Source organism: Ostrinia furnacalis, unplaced genomic scaffold, assembly GCF_004193835.3.
Source record: "Ostrinia furnacalis isolate ACB-3 unplaced genomic scaffold, ASM419383v2 OfSCF7574, whole genome shotgun sequence".
Classification (NCBI taxonomy): Eukaryota; Metazoa; Arthropoda; class Insecta; order Lepidoptera; family Crambidae; genus Ostrinia; species Ostrinia furnacalis.
In genome coordinates, this window is record NW_021137813.1 from 395053 (window position 1) to 408807 (window position 13755).

The following is a 13755-nucleotide window of genomic DNA, read 5'->3' on the forward strand; positions in this document are numbered from 1 at the left end:
TAAACGAGACCGAGTGAAGAAAGAAATAGAAACGAATGAGATTGACTGAATGGTTTGATAAGAATGAACAATTTTCACTATTAATTAATTGGGGGTCTACTCTCAAATCACGGAGATGATAGTTCGTTTTATCATGTTGACTTTCTGATTTTTCTGTGAGCTCCGCTGAGCTCAGGACAAATTGATATTGTTCCAAGGTCTAAACTTTTGTTTAAAAAAAAATCTTTGACAACTCGAAGTCTCGAAGACGCTATTTTTGACAGTTCAAAAAATTCACTCAACAACCATTTTGTGTTGTGCGATTTTGTAATGAATTATTTCTAAAATTAGATTGTATTTACAGAAAGTAGATAAATTAAATTAAGTAAAAATGGCTCTTAGAACTTACGGCGATAAGCCGATTAGTTTTCAAATAGAGGAAGGTGGAGAATTTTACTGTGTTGGATCGGAGGTGATTACACGTTTACGGTTTGCTTGTTGTGTGCTTCGTGTGCGGTGAAATTTATGATGATTCTACATTTTAGGTTGGCAATTACCTGCGGTTATTCCGTGGGTCCCTCTACAAGAAGTACCCTGGCATGGTCAGGAGGACCCTGACGAATGATGAGAGGAAACGATTAGTTGACAATGGCTTGGGTTCCCATGTCCTTTCTAGTTCGGTGTCGCTGCTCAAAGCTTCCGAAGTTGAGGACGTTATTGAGGGCAATGATGACAAGTTAGTATCTTTTTTATACACTAAAATTCATTGTTGAGGCTGCAATCTGCATCCTCTGTTACAGATTTAGAAAAATAAAATCTGCTTATTAATGAATTGTTTTAGATATAAAGCAGTATCGGTCAGCCAAGAGCTGGCCACTCCCCGAGAGAGTAAGAGCAAGAAGCCGCACAATCCAGCGTGGCTGCCCGTCATGCCCAACTCCTCACACTTGGACGCTGTGCCTCAAGCAACTCCTATTAGTAGGACTAGAGTCCATAATAAAAAGGTATACAATGAAAAACAGGACTTATTTTATGTAAAACCTAAAAGCAGGACTTAAGTTTAAAAAATTTTTTGTTGTTAACATTCATATCGTCACCGTCGTGGCAGAATTAAATAACTGACAAAACCAAAGTTGCGAGATATTCCCGTTTTTGTGTTTTTTTTCGTTAAAAATGGCGATAACTTTTAAGGGTAAAAATATTTTACTGTCGGTCNTGTTCTTCTGATTAATTTCGTTGCGGGTCCAATGACAGTTTAACTTTCCCCCGGGACAAACTTGACCTTCATTGGTTGGGCTTTTGTGGCGGTCAAGCTGTAGATCCTGGCTACACAGGAGTTGCAGTGGTGGGAACGAGAGGTGGGAATAGACCCGTAAGTCACTTGCGTGAATGAAATTGTGAGAATTAAACACTGTAATACATAAAAAAAGCAAAATAAAACTCCCATCATTTTCCGGCAATTTTCCGAGTATTGCATTTATTAGAGAACGCAATTTTATTTTTGGGACATGTGTGGGTCAATGTGGTCAAGTTTTTGGGATCGCCACTCAGCACTCTTGTCCCCCAACCGCCATCTTGAAAAAAGGGGTGAAAACACTTTTTTAAGCGTCTTACAAAAAATTCGCTATGTCATAACTAATTTGTAGCAAATTGTTTTGCCTACAAATATGTTTACACAGGCCCCTCTTTCCCACTGGGCACTTTGGGCACGTGCCCAGGGCCCCACGACGGAAGGGGCCCCTGTCTGCTCAAAAGACCTTTTGCCAGATTATAAGACCCCCCTTGATCCTTAAGTGCCCAGGGCTCCTAGTAAGTTACTCTTTCAAGGTCACTGACATAATTATTATTACTGGACGGGATTATTACTGATGGATGAAACATATTCCATAAACAACAACCACTCACCGATCACAGCGCGCATCAGCTCGTGATACACGATGTGCTGGTACCTACATAGCAATGTTCACGTCCCTGGCGACCTGGTAAAGCTTGTCGTCGCCCCAGCAAGGGTTGAGCTCGTGCAGCNGATATAAGTAGGTATTTGACTCAAGTTTTGTTCCCAACTTTGCCCTCCATTTTTATCTGTAGCTTCATGGCTTCATACAATTTTTGACACATGCTGCATCTATCCATATCTGTGACTGAATGGTTTTGATATGAATGAACGACACGAATTGATTGGGGGTCTACTTTCAAATCACGGAGATGACAATTCGTTTTATCATGTTGCCTTCCTGATTTTTCTGTGAGCTCTCCAGTGAGTTCAGGATAAAGTGATATTGTTCCAAGGTCTAAACTTTTGTTTAAAAAAAAAACTTTGACAACTCGAAGACGCTATTTTTGACAGTTAAAAAAATTCAACCATTTTGTGTTGTGCGATTTTGTAATGAATTATTTCTCAAATTAGATTGTATTTACAGAAAGTAGATAAATTAAACTAAGCAAAAATGGCTCTCAGAACTTACGGCGATAAGCCGATTAGTTTTCAAATAGAGGAAGGTGGAGAATTTTACTGTGTTGGATCGGAGGTGATTACACGTTTACGGTTTGCTTGTTGTGTGCTTCGTGTGCGGTGAAATTTATGATGATTCTACATTTTAGGTTGGTAATTACCTGCGGTTATTCCGTGGGTCCCTCTACAAGAAGTACCCTGGCATGGTCAGGAGGACCCTGACGAATGATGAGAGGAAACGATTAGTTGACAATGGCTTGGGTTCCCATGTCCTTTCTAGTTCGGTGTCGCTGCTCAAAGCTTCCGAAGTTGAGGACGTTATTGAGGGCAATGATGACAAGTTAGTATCTTTTTTATACACTAAAATTCACTGTTGAGGCTGCAATCTGCATCCTCTGTTACAGATTTAGAAAAATAACATCTGCTTATTAATGAAATTTTTTAGATATAAAGCAGTATCGGTCAGCCAAGAGCTGGCCACTCCCCGAGAGAGTAAGAGCAAGAAGCCGCACAACCCAGCGTGGCTGCCCGTCATGCCCAACTCCTCACACTTGGACGCTGTGCCTCAAGCAACGCCTATTAGCAGGACTAGAGTCCATAATAAAAAGGTATACAATGAAAAACAGGACTTATTTTATGTAAAACTTGTGAAAATTTGAAATTTTTTGTTGTTAACATTCATATTTTTAATCCATTATAATAAGCTATGTAGGACGAACTTTTTTATCAAACATGATTATCGTCACAATTAAAATTGAGAGTAGCAAGAAATCGCTTATTCTTGTTTATGAGTTAGTAAAATCATCTCTGAAATGTTTTGCTTACTGAATACTGACTTTACGAAACCAAGTGTTAAGTCATAGTCTATTTCAGGTGCGCACATTCCCGCTGTGTTTTGACGACACCGACATGACAGCGATGCTGGAGAACTCATCGCAGAAGCAGATTCTTGTACCCATCAGATTGGACATGGAGATTGAGGGACAAAAGCTCAGAGACACTTTCACTTGGAATAAAAATGGTATGCATGAGTATTTTGTATCTGTAGTTAAATTAAATTATTTCCTGCTCTCATTTTTTTCCTATAAGATTGTGTTGATTGTCCTAAGTGACCAATTTGACACTTTAGCTACATCTTGAGTCTTGTTTCTTTCTGTAGTTGAATAAGAAAAAAAAATGAATAGATTTTGACTTAGGAAATTAATTGCTATGAGAAATTAAACAACATCAAAATTCCTCACAAAAAAAATAAGAATTCTGTTAAAAACATACATGTCTCCAAAAACATTAAAATTTATCTTAATTTATATTTGCTATGTTCCTTCCAGAGTCAATAATAACTCCCGAACAGTTTGCCGAGGTGTTGTGTGATGACTTGGAGCTGAACACATCTACGTTCATCCCGGCCATAGCCACGTCCATCAGGCAGCAAATAGAAGCGTTCCCGAGCGAACCACCAGCGATCCTCGAGGAGCAGTCTGATCAGAGAGTGGTTATTAAACTTAACATACACGTTGGGAATACATCTTTGGTTGATCAAGTAAGTACCTGTCTAACTTATTTATGTTATTTGTTTGTTTGTTTCAGCCAAATTGGATGATGACTGGGTAATGAAATCGAAATTCTATTTAGTCAATTCATTTTATGTCAATATATTATAAAATTATTGTTTATTAAATAAAACTTTCAAATGTCCATCAGACATAATAAAAAATATTGGACACAATTTTTTCATTTTTTTCGAAATTGAATCATTACAGTATTATATTGAGTTGAAGCCTTTTGAGTAAAAAATCTGGAAAGTAAAAAATCCGAACATCGTTTTCACAGGATCAATACCAAAACTTGAAATTTCTGTGACAAAATGTTCAAAATAAGGTCAACTTGCGCAAAATGTATAAAATGTGGTTAACCACATTTTAAATACTAATCTAACCTAATTTTGCATAAGTAATCTTTGCATCCTTCAGGTGGAATGGGATATGTCGGAGAAAGAAAACAACCCAGAGCAATTCGCTATGAAACTGTGTGCTGAGCTTGGACTGGGCGGAGAGTTTGTGACAGGCATCGCGTACAGCGTCCGCGGGCAGCTGGGCTGGCACCAGCGCACCTACGCATTCAGCGAAGCCCCGCTGCCTGTCATTGAGGTACATCCTTCAGAACATTCCAGAACAGCTCGCTATGAAGCTGCCAGGAGCTCGTGACGTCATCGCGTACAGCGTCCGCGGGCAGCTGGGCTGGCACCAGCGCACCTACGCCTTCAGCGAAGCCTCGCTGCCTGTCATTGAGGTACATCCTTCAGAACATTCTCGAACAGCTCGCTATGAAGCTGCAAGGAGCTCGTGACTTCATCGCGTGCAGCGTCCGCGGGCACCTGGGCTGGCACCAGCGCACCTACGCCTTCAGCGAAGCCCCGCTGCCTGTCATTGAGGTACATCCTTCAGAACATTCCAGAACAGCTCGCTATGAAGCTGCAAGGAGCTCGTGACGTCATCGCGTACAGCGCCCGCGGGCACCTGGGCTGGCACCAGCGCACCTACGCATTCAGCGAAGCCCCGCTGCCTGTCATTGAGGTACATCCTTCATTTTGTATATTTTTCCACGGAAGACCAGCTTCGAATTTGAGGTGATATCATACTGTTTTGTTTCATTATCTACATATAGATGCATCATGAACTTTTAATAGTAGATCGACGGGCAAAACCCCGAAACGAATTCTAGCCCAGGGTTTCCCAATTTTTTTTTGCCAAGGAACCCTAATTGATTATACTTTTCCTAGCGGAACCCCCGTACTACTCCGCCCGCACGCCCGCCCCTCCCTTGTGCGTAAACAAGTCGGTGCGAGCGAACAACGTCGGTCACGAAACGTGGGATAATNGGCATAATATTTTCCACGGAACCCCAGGGTTCGGCGGACCACCATTCGGGAACCGCTGTTCTAGCCAACTGACAGTGCTCAAGGACGACGAATGTTTCTTTATATTGATAAGTTTCAATTTTTCGTGCAAGGAGGTAACGAAAAGTAGAGAAGTAACCTAAGTTGACGAGGACTACACCTAAATTGACTTTTGTCAGGGTGAACCTCTGCACGCCAGCCCTATAATTTATTCTATACTCTAACCGAAGTCAAAGTCAAAGTCAAAATGTATTTATTGCATTTCATGAATGTTTACAAGATGTGGTTATCATATTATCCAGTACATCATGTTACCCATTTAGGCTTAGCAATTAAATAATTGATGTCCAACAAACATCTCTCAGACGCCGTACCGCCAGCCGTCCGAGGCGGAGCAGTGGGCGCCACACCTCGAGACACTCACTAACGCGGAAATGGAGAAAAAGATCCGCGATCAGGACCGCAACACGCGCCGCATGCGACGCCTCGCCAACACCACGCCCGGTTGGTAACCACACACGCTCACACACAAACACATACGATAGGGATGTTAAAAAAAAAAGTTGGAATTAGTCCGTCAGTTAACTTATCAAAAAATACATCCCTTACAACTTGTTTGATTGTGTCCAATATTCGCCAACACCACGCCCGGTTGGTAACCACACAAACTCGCACACAAACACATACAATAGGGATGTTTTCTGAATAAAAAAGCAAGTTTGAATTAGTCCGTCAGTTAACTTATCAAAAAATAAATCCCTTACAACTTGTTTGATTGTGTCCAATATTCGCCAACACCACGCCCGGTTGGTAACCACACAAACTCACACACAAACACATACAATAGGGATGTTTTCTGAATAAAAAAACAAGTTTGAATTAGTCCGTCAGTTAACTTATCAAAAAATACTCGACACGTATTTTTTGCTATTTCAAAATAATGATTTAAAGAGATAAAGCGCGTCAAACGTCGTAAGAGGCCCATGGTCTCTAGAGGAGTGCCTAGTGACGTCACGCGAAACTTAACGCATCATAACTTCCTAATTACTTGTTTGATTGACAATTAAAAAAATACGTGCCCAATATTTTTTAATAATTTAATTGGCGGACTAGATTATTTTTTAGGAAACTAACCTATTATACTGACTGACGTCTAAGGTGCAGTTATTCATCTGCGGTTTTACACTTGTACACAGTCACGAGAGACTAAGGCCCGGTTTCCACCAAAGCGGAGCGGAGCGGAGAAGTGTTTTGAATAACCAATCAGATTATTTCCACATCTCCTATTCGCTCCGTACCGCGCGTCGCCGCCTCTGTCAAATTCTATAGAAAAATTCGTCCGCCAGACACATCTCTCTTCTCCGCTCCGCTCCGCTTTATTGGAAACCGGGCATACTACACAACACATATTATTATACGAAACATTCATTGACACTCACACGCACTAACAGTCACCAATATTCTTCCAAACCAAACGAATTCTTCCATAATCAAAATACAGGTCAATATCAAACTTTGTTCTTCAACAAATATTTTTAACAGTATAAAAGATTAATCTTCGTCACAAGAAAAAAGATTGAGCAATACACAAATATTTGAATCGTGTTGTATTTTTGCATGAGACAACGCGAATTTGAAGACGTTACTTTACCTTTGGTTGTAGCCTGCCGTTAGTTTACAATAGTAATCTACCACATCACAATGGACCTGATTCTGTTCTTTTAAATGTATCAATTTTTTCCTTCAAAAAATAATGAGAAGAGAAATTTTCTGAAGAGGTTGAAAATACGCAGAAAAAATGCTTTAATATGATCATTTTAATATTTTGGTTTCCCTCTATAGTTGAATCAGGCCCACTGATTAATTTAAAGGGCAAATATATTTGTCTATTCTTTGCGAGAATTTTGAATGTGTTCATATTAAATTATTAATATTTATTAAAAATTCAAATATTAAATGCAAGCAGCATTGGGACGGAATTGAAAGATAATTACTTAACATGTAAGATTTTATGTAATTTTTCATGAATAATGTCTTGCAACCTAATTTTATTATTATCAGTTATGAATGATTTTGCATCCGTTTTAACATTATTTTACTATAGTATTTTAATTATGCGACTTATAAAATCTAGTCCCCATTCTTATGGTTTTAAATCTTTGTCAGCGCTTTAAATTAATGAAGCTTTGTTTTAATTTGTGTTATCGTCTAAATGCAAGTCTTACTTTTTGACGTATCTTAAGAAAAAAAAAACAAAGTTAAGTAAAATTATAATAATAAATTAAATAGGCTTGAGAGGTGCAAATATGGCAGTTCACGAGTGCGCTTATTTCTACAGTTCTGCTTCAATTAAACAAGCTTCAAGTAGCCAAAAGAAAAGAGAAAAAAAGGTTTTAAGAGAACTTGCCATCTTTTTTACCCGACTGCGCTAGAAACAGAGTTGTGTTTAATTATCACAGGCATATTCTTGAGGTTCAATCAAATTTTGAACGTCGTTTTTAGAGTACGAAGCGTTAATGTTAGTTTTATTATTAACGCTGACAAGACTGGCAAAATATTGCTCATTATAAAATAATATTTATTGAAATACGTGCTCGTGAACTGATTTTAATAAATGTGTTATTTAAAATTGTAATGGGTTATGGTACTGATAATTTATTTAGTATTAATTGACTTGAGGCAACAGTACAATAATATACCGCAGTACTTAAGGGTTAAGGTACCTTTTGTTATTGTGTAGGTCTATATTATAAGGTTGCCTTTGGAATTAGATAATTGCAAGTGTAGAAATGATTTTATTATTATAGTTTGATAGCAAATGAGTCTGTAAAAAAATATCCGAAATATGTCGTGTTTCCTTAGGAATAAAAAATTATAATACAATATTTGCTATCAAGTTATACGTTTAATTATCTTAGGTTTGAAAGACTTAAGTTCTTTGCTATTTAAAAAAATAATTTAGAAGTATGCAATAGCAATGCTTTATAATTTGACTGTTTGTTTCTGTTTCAGTATTTTTTCGATTCATAATTTATGCTTTTCATTTTTAATAGTTTTAAAAACTTTGGATATCTTGATAATGATTTTAGTATTTTTGGAACGTTTTATAATAAGGATGCCTTTTCATAAGTACAATTTCATAATAGCTGCTATGAATATGTAAATAGTTATACAAACTTAAGTAAAATATGCACAAAAAGGCTAAGATTAAAAGTGGCAGATAAATTGATAAACTTAAAATAAATAATGTATGGATTCTCAAAACTAAAACTGCTCAAACACTGCCTAAGAAAGTAATAATTTATAAACTAAAACAAATTAATAGTCAAACCGTTTGACATGATCTCTGAAATATTAAAACTTTTCGAGCGTTTATTTCGAACTGAAAATTATCTTTTTGTGTATATTTTACTGTTTTACAAAATCTAGTAAAATGTAAGTGGACTGTTAAAATTCTATCACATTAAAAAGAATTTTCCAAAAATTTATTTTATTGTTTCATTTTATAACCGTTCATCTTAACTAACAAGCTTGCAATGGGTGATTAAATTTACACAATCTGCTTACGTGATCGTATATTTAAATCTTTATGTTAGAGCAATACTCTTAGATATTTTATTAAACGTTTTGCTGGCTAAAAGTTATTAGAACTAATGAGTTGAATAGTTTGAGAAAAATATAATAATATCGTCGATGTAAATCAAAGTAATGTCGGTTGAGTTTAGTTGATTATTTGTCTGCTTTCTGGTGACAGATGTGTCGTTGAGCCGCGCTGTCAATCGTCTCATCCGCGCTGACGAAGCCATCTTCCAAACGACGCCAGAAAAGAGGAGGAAAAAAATTTAATCACCCAACGCTACCTGTCAAGATCCATTAGACATATCAACTAGTAATTTAGAACTGTATTTTTTGTTAATAGAAGTAATCGATTTCTAAATAAAAATTCCGGCACTTTGATGTTATTTGGTACAGTTTGTTTATTCTTTTAACTAGTTATGTAATTTCTTGCGCTAAAATATGGCGCTTGCATTCATTCAAATCAATTATAATTTTTTTTTGTAAATACAGGTATTATATTGCTAGAAGAAATGTCTTCTAAATGAACTTGTGTTATTGTCTATTAATCGTAGTTGAAAAAAGATCTGCTACACATATCGCTTAGCGTAAGGAATGAAACTGAACGTTTCATCAGGTATACAGTGTTTATTTCGGGTAAACAATGAATAGTATTTTAGAACATTCCTAATTCATTATGATATTATGAGATTTAAACGATTAAGGAATTCTTTTAGGTTTTTATACAGGTACAGCTATGGCCATATTTGAGACCCTGGGTCCAATTTAACTAAGTTCCGTGATAGAGGTCTCTATTTTAATCTCATTTTGTTACTTTTTAAGTCGATGATAATTTTCTATTGTCCGTTACTTGAGATCTATGTTTTTTATTAGTTGAGTATAAACATAATGTAATGTATAGAGGTAGATTTAAAACGATCTGGCTAGAAATAAATATAATAAACAAGAAATAGATTTTTTAGAGAAAAAAATACCATTATTCTTTCCTTGTTTGATCTATGTAGTTAAAAAATAAATTTTATGAAAAATAATGTATCGAAATTCCTTAGCAAGTAAATTTTTAAGCCTTTGTTGAACAAAGAATTGACGCCAGTCGTTGCCAATATTAAAAAAATATGCTATACCTATACCTATAACAACATAATTATGCTATAGATGTTTTAATTGATATTAATAAATGACAACAATTTCAATTATCTACTTAGTTTTATTTTAAGGACCCTCTGGACGGACGGCAGATTTGCCACTGGGGTCATTTTGAATGATTTCCTTATAGACATTAATGTTGATGGGGAAAATAAAGTCTTAAAAAACATTCTTGAAAATGGCGCCCAACGTGGTGGATAATAACTTGAAATTGAAATAGGTTCAATAACTTGCAGACAAAGAGAGTCTAAAGAGGCGCCAGATGGAACAAAGTAAATAAAAGTTCGGAGCCATAGATTAAAACTTTTCTGAGAAGGTTGCGGAAAAAAATGTGTTATGTTTGCTACTTCGCCTTCGGCAGCCTACGGACCAAACCGTCGAAGGTAGAGAGATAGGCTTTGTATCCAGGGTGATTATTATAGTTTACAGTGGTTAAGTATTAATCTGTTGGCTGTAATTCGCCGTTTGGATGTTTGAGTATCATCATCATCATTTCAGCCATATAAGACGTTCACTGCTGGACAATGTGGACCGACGATCTCGGTAGCAGGAAGGCGCTGTATACAGGCCGCTACCGATCGGTGATTACGGAATCGTCGGGTTGCCTATGTTCAGCGTGGTTCAGCAGTGTATGAGTAAGTATAAGGGCTATTTCAACGGTCCTGCAAACGGACGACAAACGTCCGTCTCAAAACGTCTCACCTGAAAAAGCTCTAAACAATTTTAGAAGATCTGCCTTTTTACGAAATGGTAAGAAGTATCAGGTAAGTAGTAAGGTAGTTTACGTATGTAATGATAGTAGTAAAAGATCCATAAAACATTTTATAAGCATGTTAGCACAGCGGGCGTGTGTTTTGTGAGCTTTGCGCCGTAAATCAAATCGCTGAAGGGGAATTTATCGCGCGACGTCGCTTCCAGCTTGTGCCATTTGTTTGGCGATCACTTCGCGGCCTGTTGAAGGCGCTATCGTCCGTTTATATGTAACTACAGTTTTAATAATTCATGTGTCTCAATCTCAAAGCACTCTCCCCTAAATACTTTGCAATGGAGGGAAGTCGAACCTTAACTTCGAACTCCTCCTATGTTCTTCTGATTAATTTCGTTGCGGGTCCAATGCAATTTTCCCCCGGGACAAACTTGACATTCACTGATTAGGTTTTTATTGGCGGTCAAGCTGTAGATCCTGGCTACACAGGAGTTACGAGTCCCGTGTCCCCTACCCATTTGCCTACCAGTACCACAGATGTCAGATATTAACCCTCTATGTAGAGACAGCATGGAGTCAGTGTGCTTACCATGAGTTTACGTTAGGTGTGCTCGCTAGCGACTGCGTAAAAAAATGACATTTAATTGTATGACATATTGTGCAGCGCCCCTAGCGGCTACTTTCAAGAAACAAAATCTTCATAGAGATTTTTGACGTACTCGCTAGCGAATACACCTAACGTAAACTCATGGTAGGTACACAGACTACCGCTCATGCTTACGGGATGCAGGAGCATGGCAAATCAACTTGCGCAGATTCATCAATTTCCAGCATCATTGCAGAGGGTAGCCTTCTGGGATTGCCTGGGTTGAAGTCAGATGAAAATATTAGGTACCTTAGTACCTACACATACCCAAGTCATGCACAATGACACAGAGGAAAAAGTTCAGCTAATGTGTAATAACTACGAAATATTTGGGCAGTTAGGGCTTGAGCAATCATTGTTTCTTAGTTAAAATTAGACTGCATTAGTTTCGCGGGGCCACCCTTAGGTAATCCTTGTAATGTTACGTCACACTTTCATTCTGGCCAATTGTTGCTCAGATGTGATCATTTTCAACTGGATTCGTCTGCAATCGCAGCTGGTCTTGTAGTACTTTAGGTTAACCACCAGGCCAGGTGGCCGTCCAAGTAATAAATTATGCAATTCGATCGAAGTTAGTTAACCCGTTGAGACCTGTCGGGGAGCCGGCCAGTGAATAGGCCATTTTGAAATTATTTTGTGTCCAACTTCGTACTTCGGAAGGCACGATGAAAGTTGGCCCCTTGGAGATGATTATCTCTATTTATTACATACTAAGTAATTAAGTAGATACTTTAGGACTGTTTAATCACTAGATCGATGTGATTTCTGCGTGTTTTCTCTGATTGCCGCTTAGTAACATCTATTTTCCCCTTCAGCTAATCTCATAAGCCCCGGTATTTCTCACACGCGCCTATGTGGCGCCATAACAATACTTGAAAGACAAGACATGATACTTAGTTACAACTTAGAATGTACCGAGTACCTAGGTGGCGAAACTTGTCCTATCTTATAGCAATATTTTCAGATTTGACTACGACGTAGTTTCCCGTGATTGTGGAGGATAAATTGATGTAGGTAAGTGCAAGTAAGTACAGACACAACACTATACATCTGGCAAAATTGCCCCTATTACAAGTAGGTACTTACTTAGGTAGGGACATAAGACGCAGTGTTTAGCTTGAGAAGCTGTTGTTGTAAATACCTATTCTTATGCACCTTAATAGAATCGAATGTGCGATTGCGCCTTCGGGACGTGTTCTTAAGCTACAAAATAAGTACATCCAGATAGAAACTATAAGAATACAGTAGGTATACACATCACCGACACCAAATAAAACCTCGTTTTGTAAGCATTTTTGTACAAAACAAGCGCAGATTTTGTGAGGTTGTTTGAGTCGTTAATCAAATTTTACGCGCTTGTCACTTTCAGGAGGTGGCATCCCTCTTGTTTACGATTTGTGGGCTCCCGGTGGAAACGTTCTTTGCCATTTCAGTGTCAAAAAGGAAAACGTTAAAAGACACAATTCTATGTTGATAATAAAATATTCTTAAAGTTCTATGTAAGATACTTAATTGACCTATTTACTTAGTTACATAGGTACATTTACATCTTGCTAAGGCACATACTGCTATAAAAAGCACCTATAAAGGCTCTACTTATCTACCTTCTACCTTAGTAGGTATTTAGTAGCTAACTACCTGCACGGGGCCTAAATGCAATACTTAATGACCTATTTCATGACATAGGCGCATTTATGTCTTTCTAATACGTACCTACTGCCTTAAATAAAGCACCTCTATCAAATACCTAGTTAGTAGGACCTACGGGCACTAAATGCGGGTAGACTGTCGCAAACTCCCTTAGTCGGATAAGTAAATATTGGCACATTTTGCTCGTCGGAAGCATCGAATCGAAGGCATAAGAGTAAACAGCTAATTCTATCATGCCCAGGTCATATACCCGGATTGAGATCGATTTGCGAGAAATAAAATTGGTTTTAAGAACTCGTAGAAACTTACCGTTTAAGCCATGTATTCATTAGGCAACATTTGATGATAAACTGTTTATGACTAGTGTGAAACAAGTTTACCATAAACACAGATTTCTGAAACTGTGCCGTCCACACTTGCTCTCCACTCATAGCGGGGAGCACGGCAACATATATCATAAACAATGTTTCATCACCTATGTTTATGGACTGTTAATAAACTGTTTACGGAGATGATGAAACATTTATGAAACATTGTTTATGAACAGTTTATAAACAGTGTTTATCAACAAATGATGCCTAATGAATACGAGTACATGCCTTTAAGTTCCGTTTAGGTATTTAGATTGTCTAAAGCATTGATTCCCAAACTTATTTGAGACGCGCCCCCTTTCGAACATACGAAAATTCCGCTACATGTAGGTA

The 13755-nt window shown here is 37.7% G+C and overlaps 1 protein-coding gene across 3 annotated transcripts; it reads left to right on the forward strand.

The window, feature by feature from the left end:
* The first annotated feature begins 271 nt into the window (after window positions 1–271).
* Window positions 272–9899, forward strand: Snr1 (SWI/SNF related, matrix associated, actin dependent regulator of chromatin, subfamily b, member 1). 3 transcript variants are annotated; one of them, XM_028321737.1, is made up of 8 exons: window positions 272–451; window positions 525–715; window positions 821–983; window positions 3305–3452; window positions 3760–3971; window positions 4402–4578; window positions 5693–5831; window positions 9082–9899. In XM_028321737.1, exons 1-8 carry the CDS (start codon window positions 371–373, stop codon window positions 9171–9173), a joined length of 1203 nt encoding a protein of 400 aa, XP_028177538.1. In that variant the 5' UTR covers window positions 272–370; the 3' UTR covers window positions 9174–9899. The 3 variants fall into 3 exon arrangements, with proteins under 3 accessions (XP_028177538.1, XP_028177537.1, XP_028177539.1); XM_028321736.1 differs by lacking the exons at window positions 272–451; window positions 525–715; window positions 821–983 and adding exons at window positions 2338–2507; window positions 2581–2771; window positions 2877–3039; XM_028321738.1 differs by lacking the exons at window positions 272–451; window positions 525–715; window positions 821–983; window positions 9082–9899 and adding exons at window positions 2338–2507; window positions 2581–2771; window positions 2877–3039 and having other exon boundaries at window positions 5693–6181.
* The last annotated feature ends 3856 nt before the right edge of the window (window positions 9900–13755 follow it).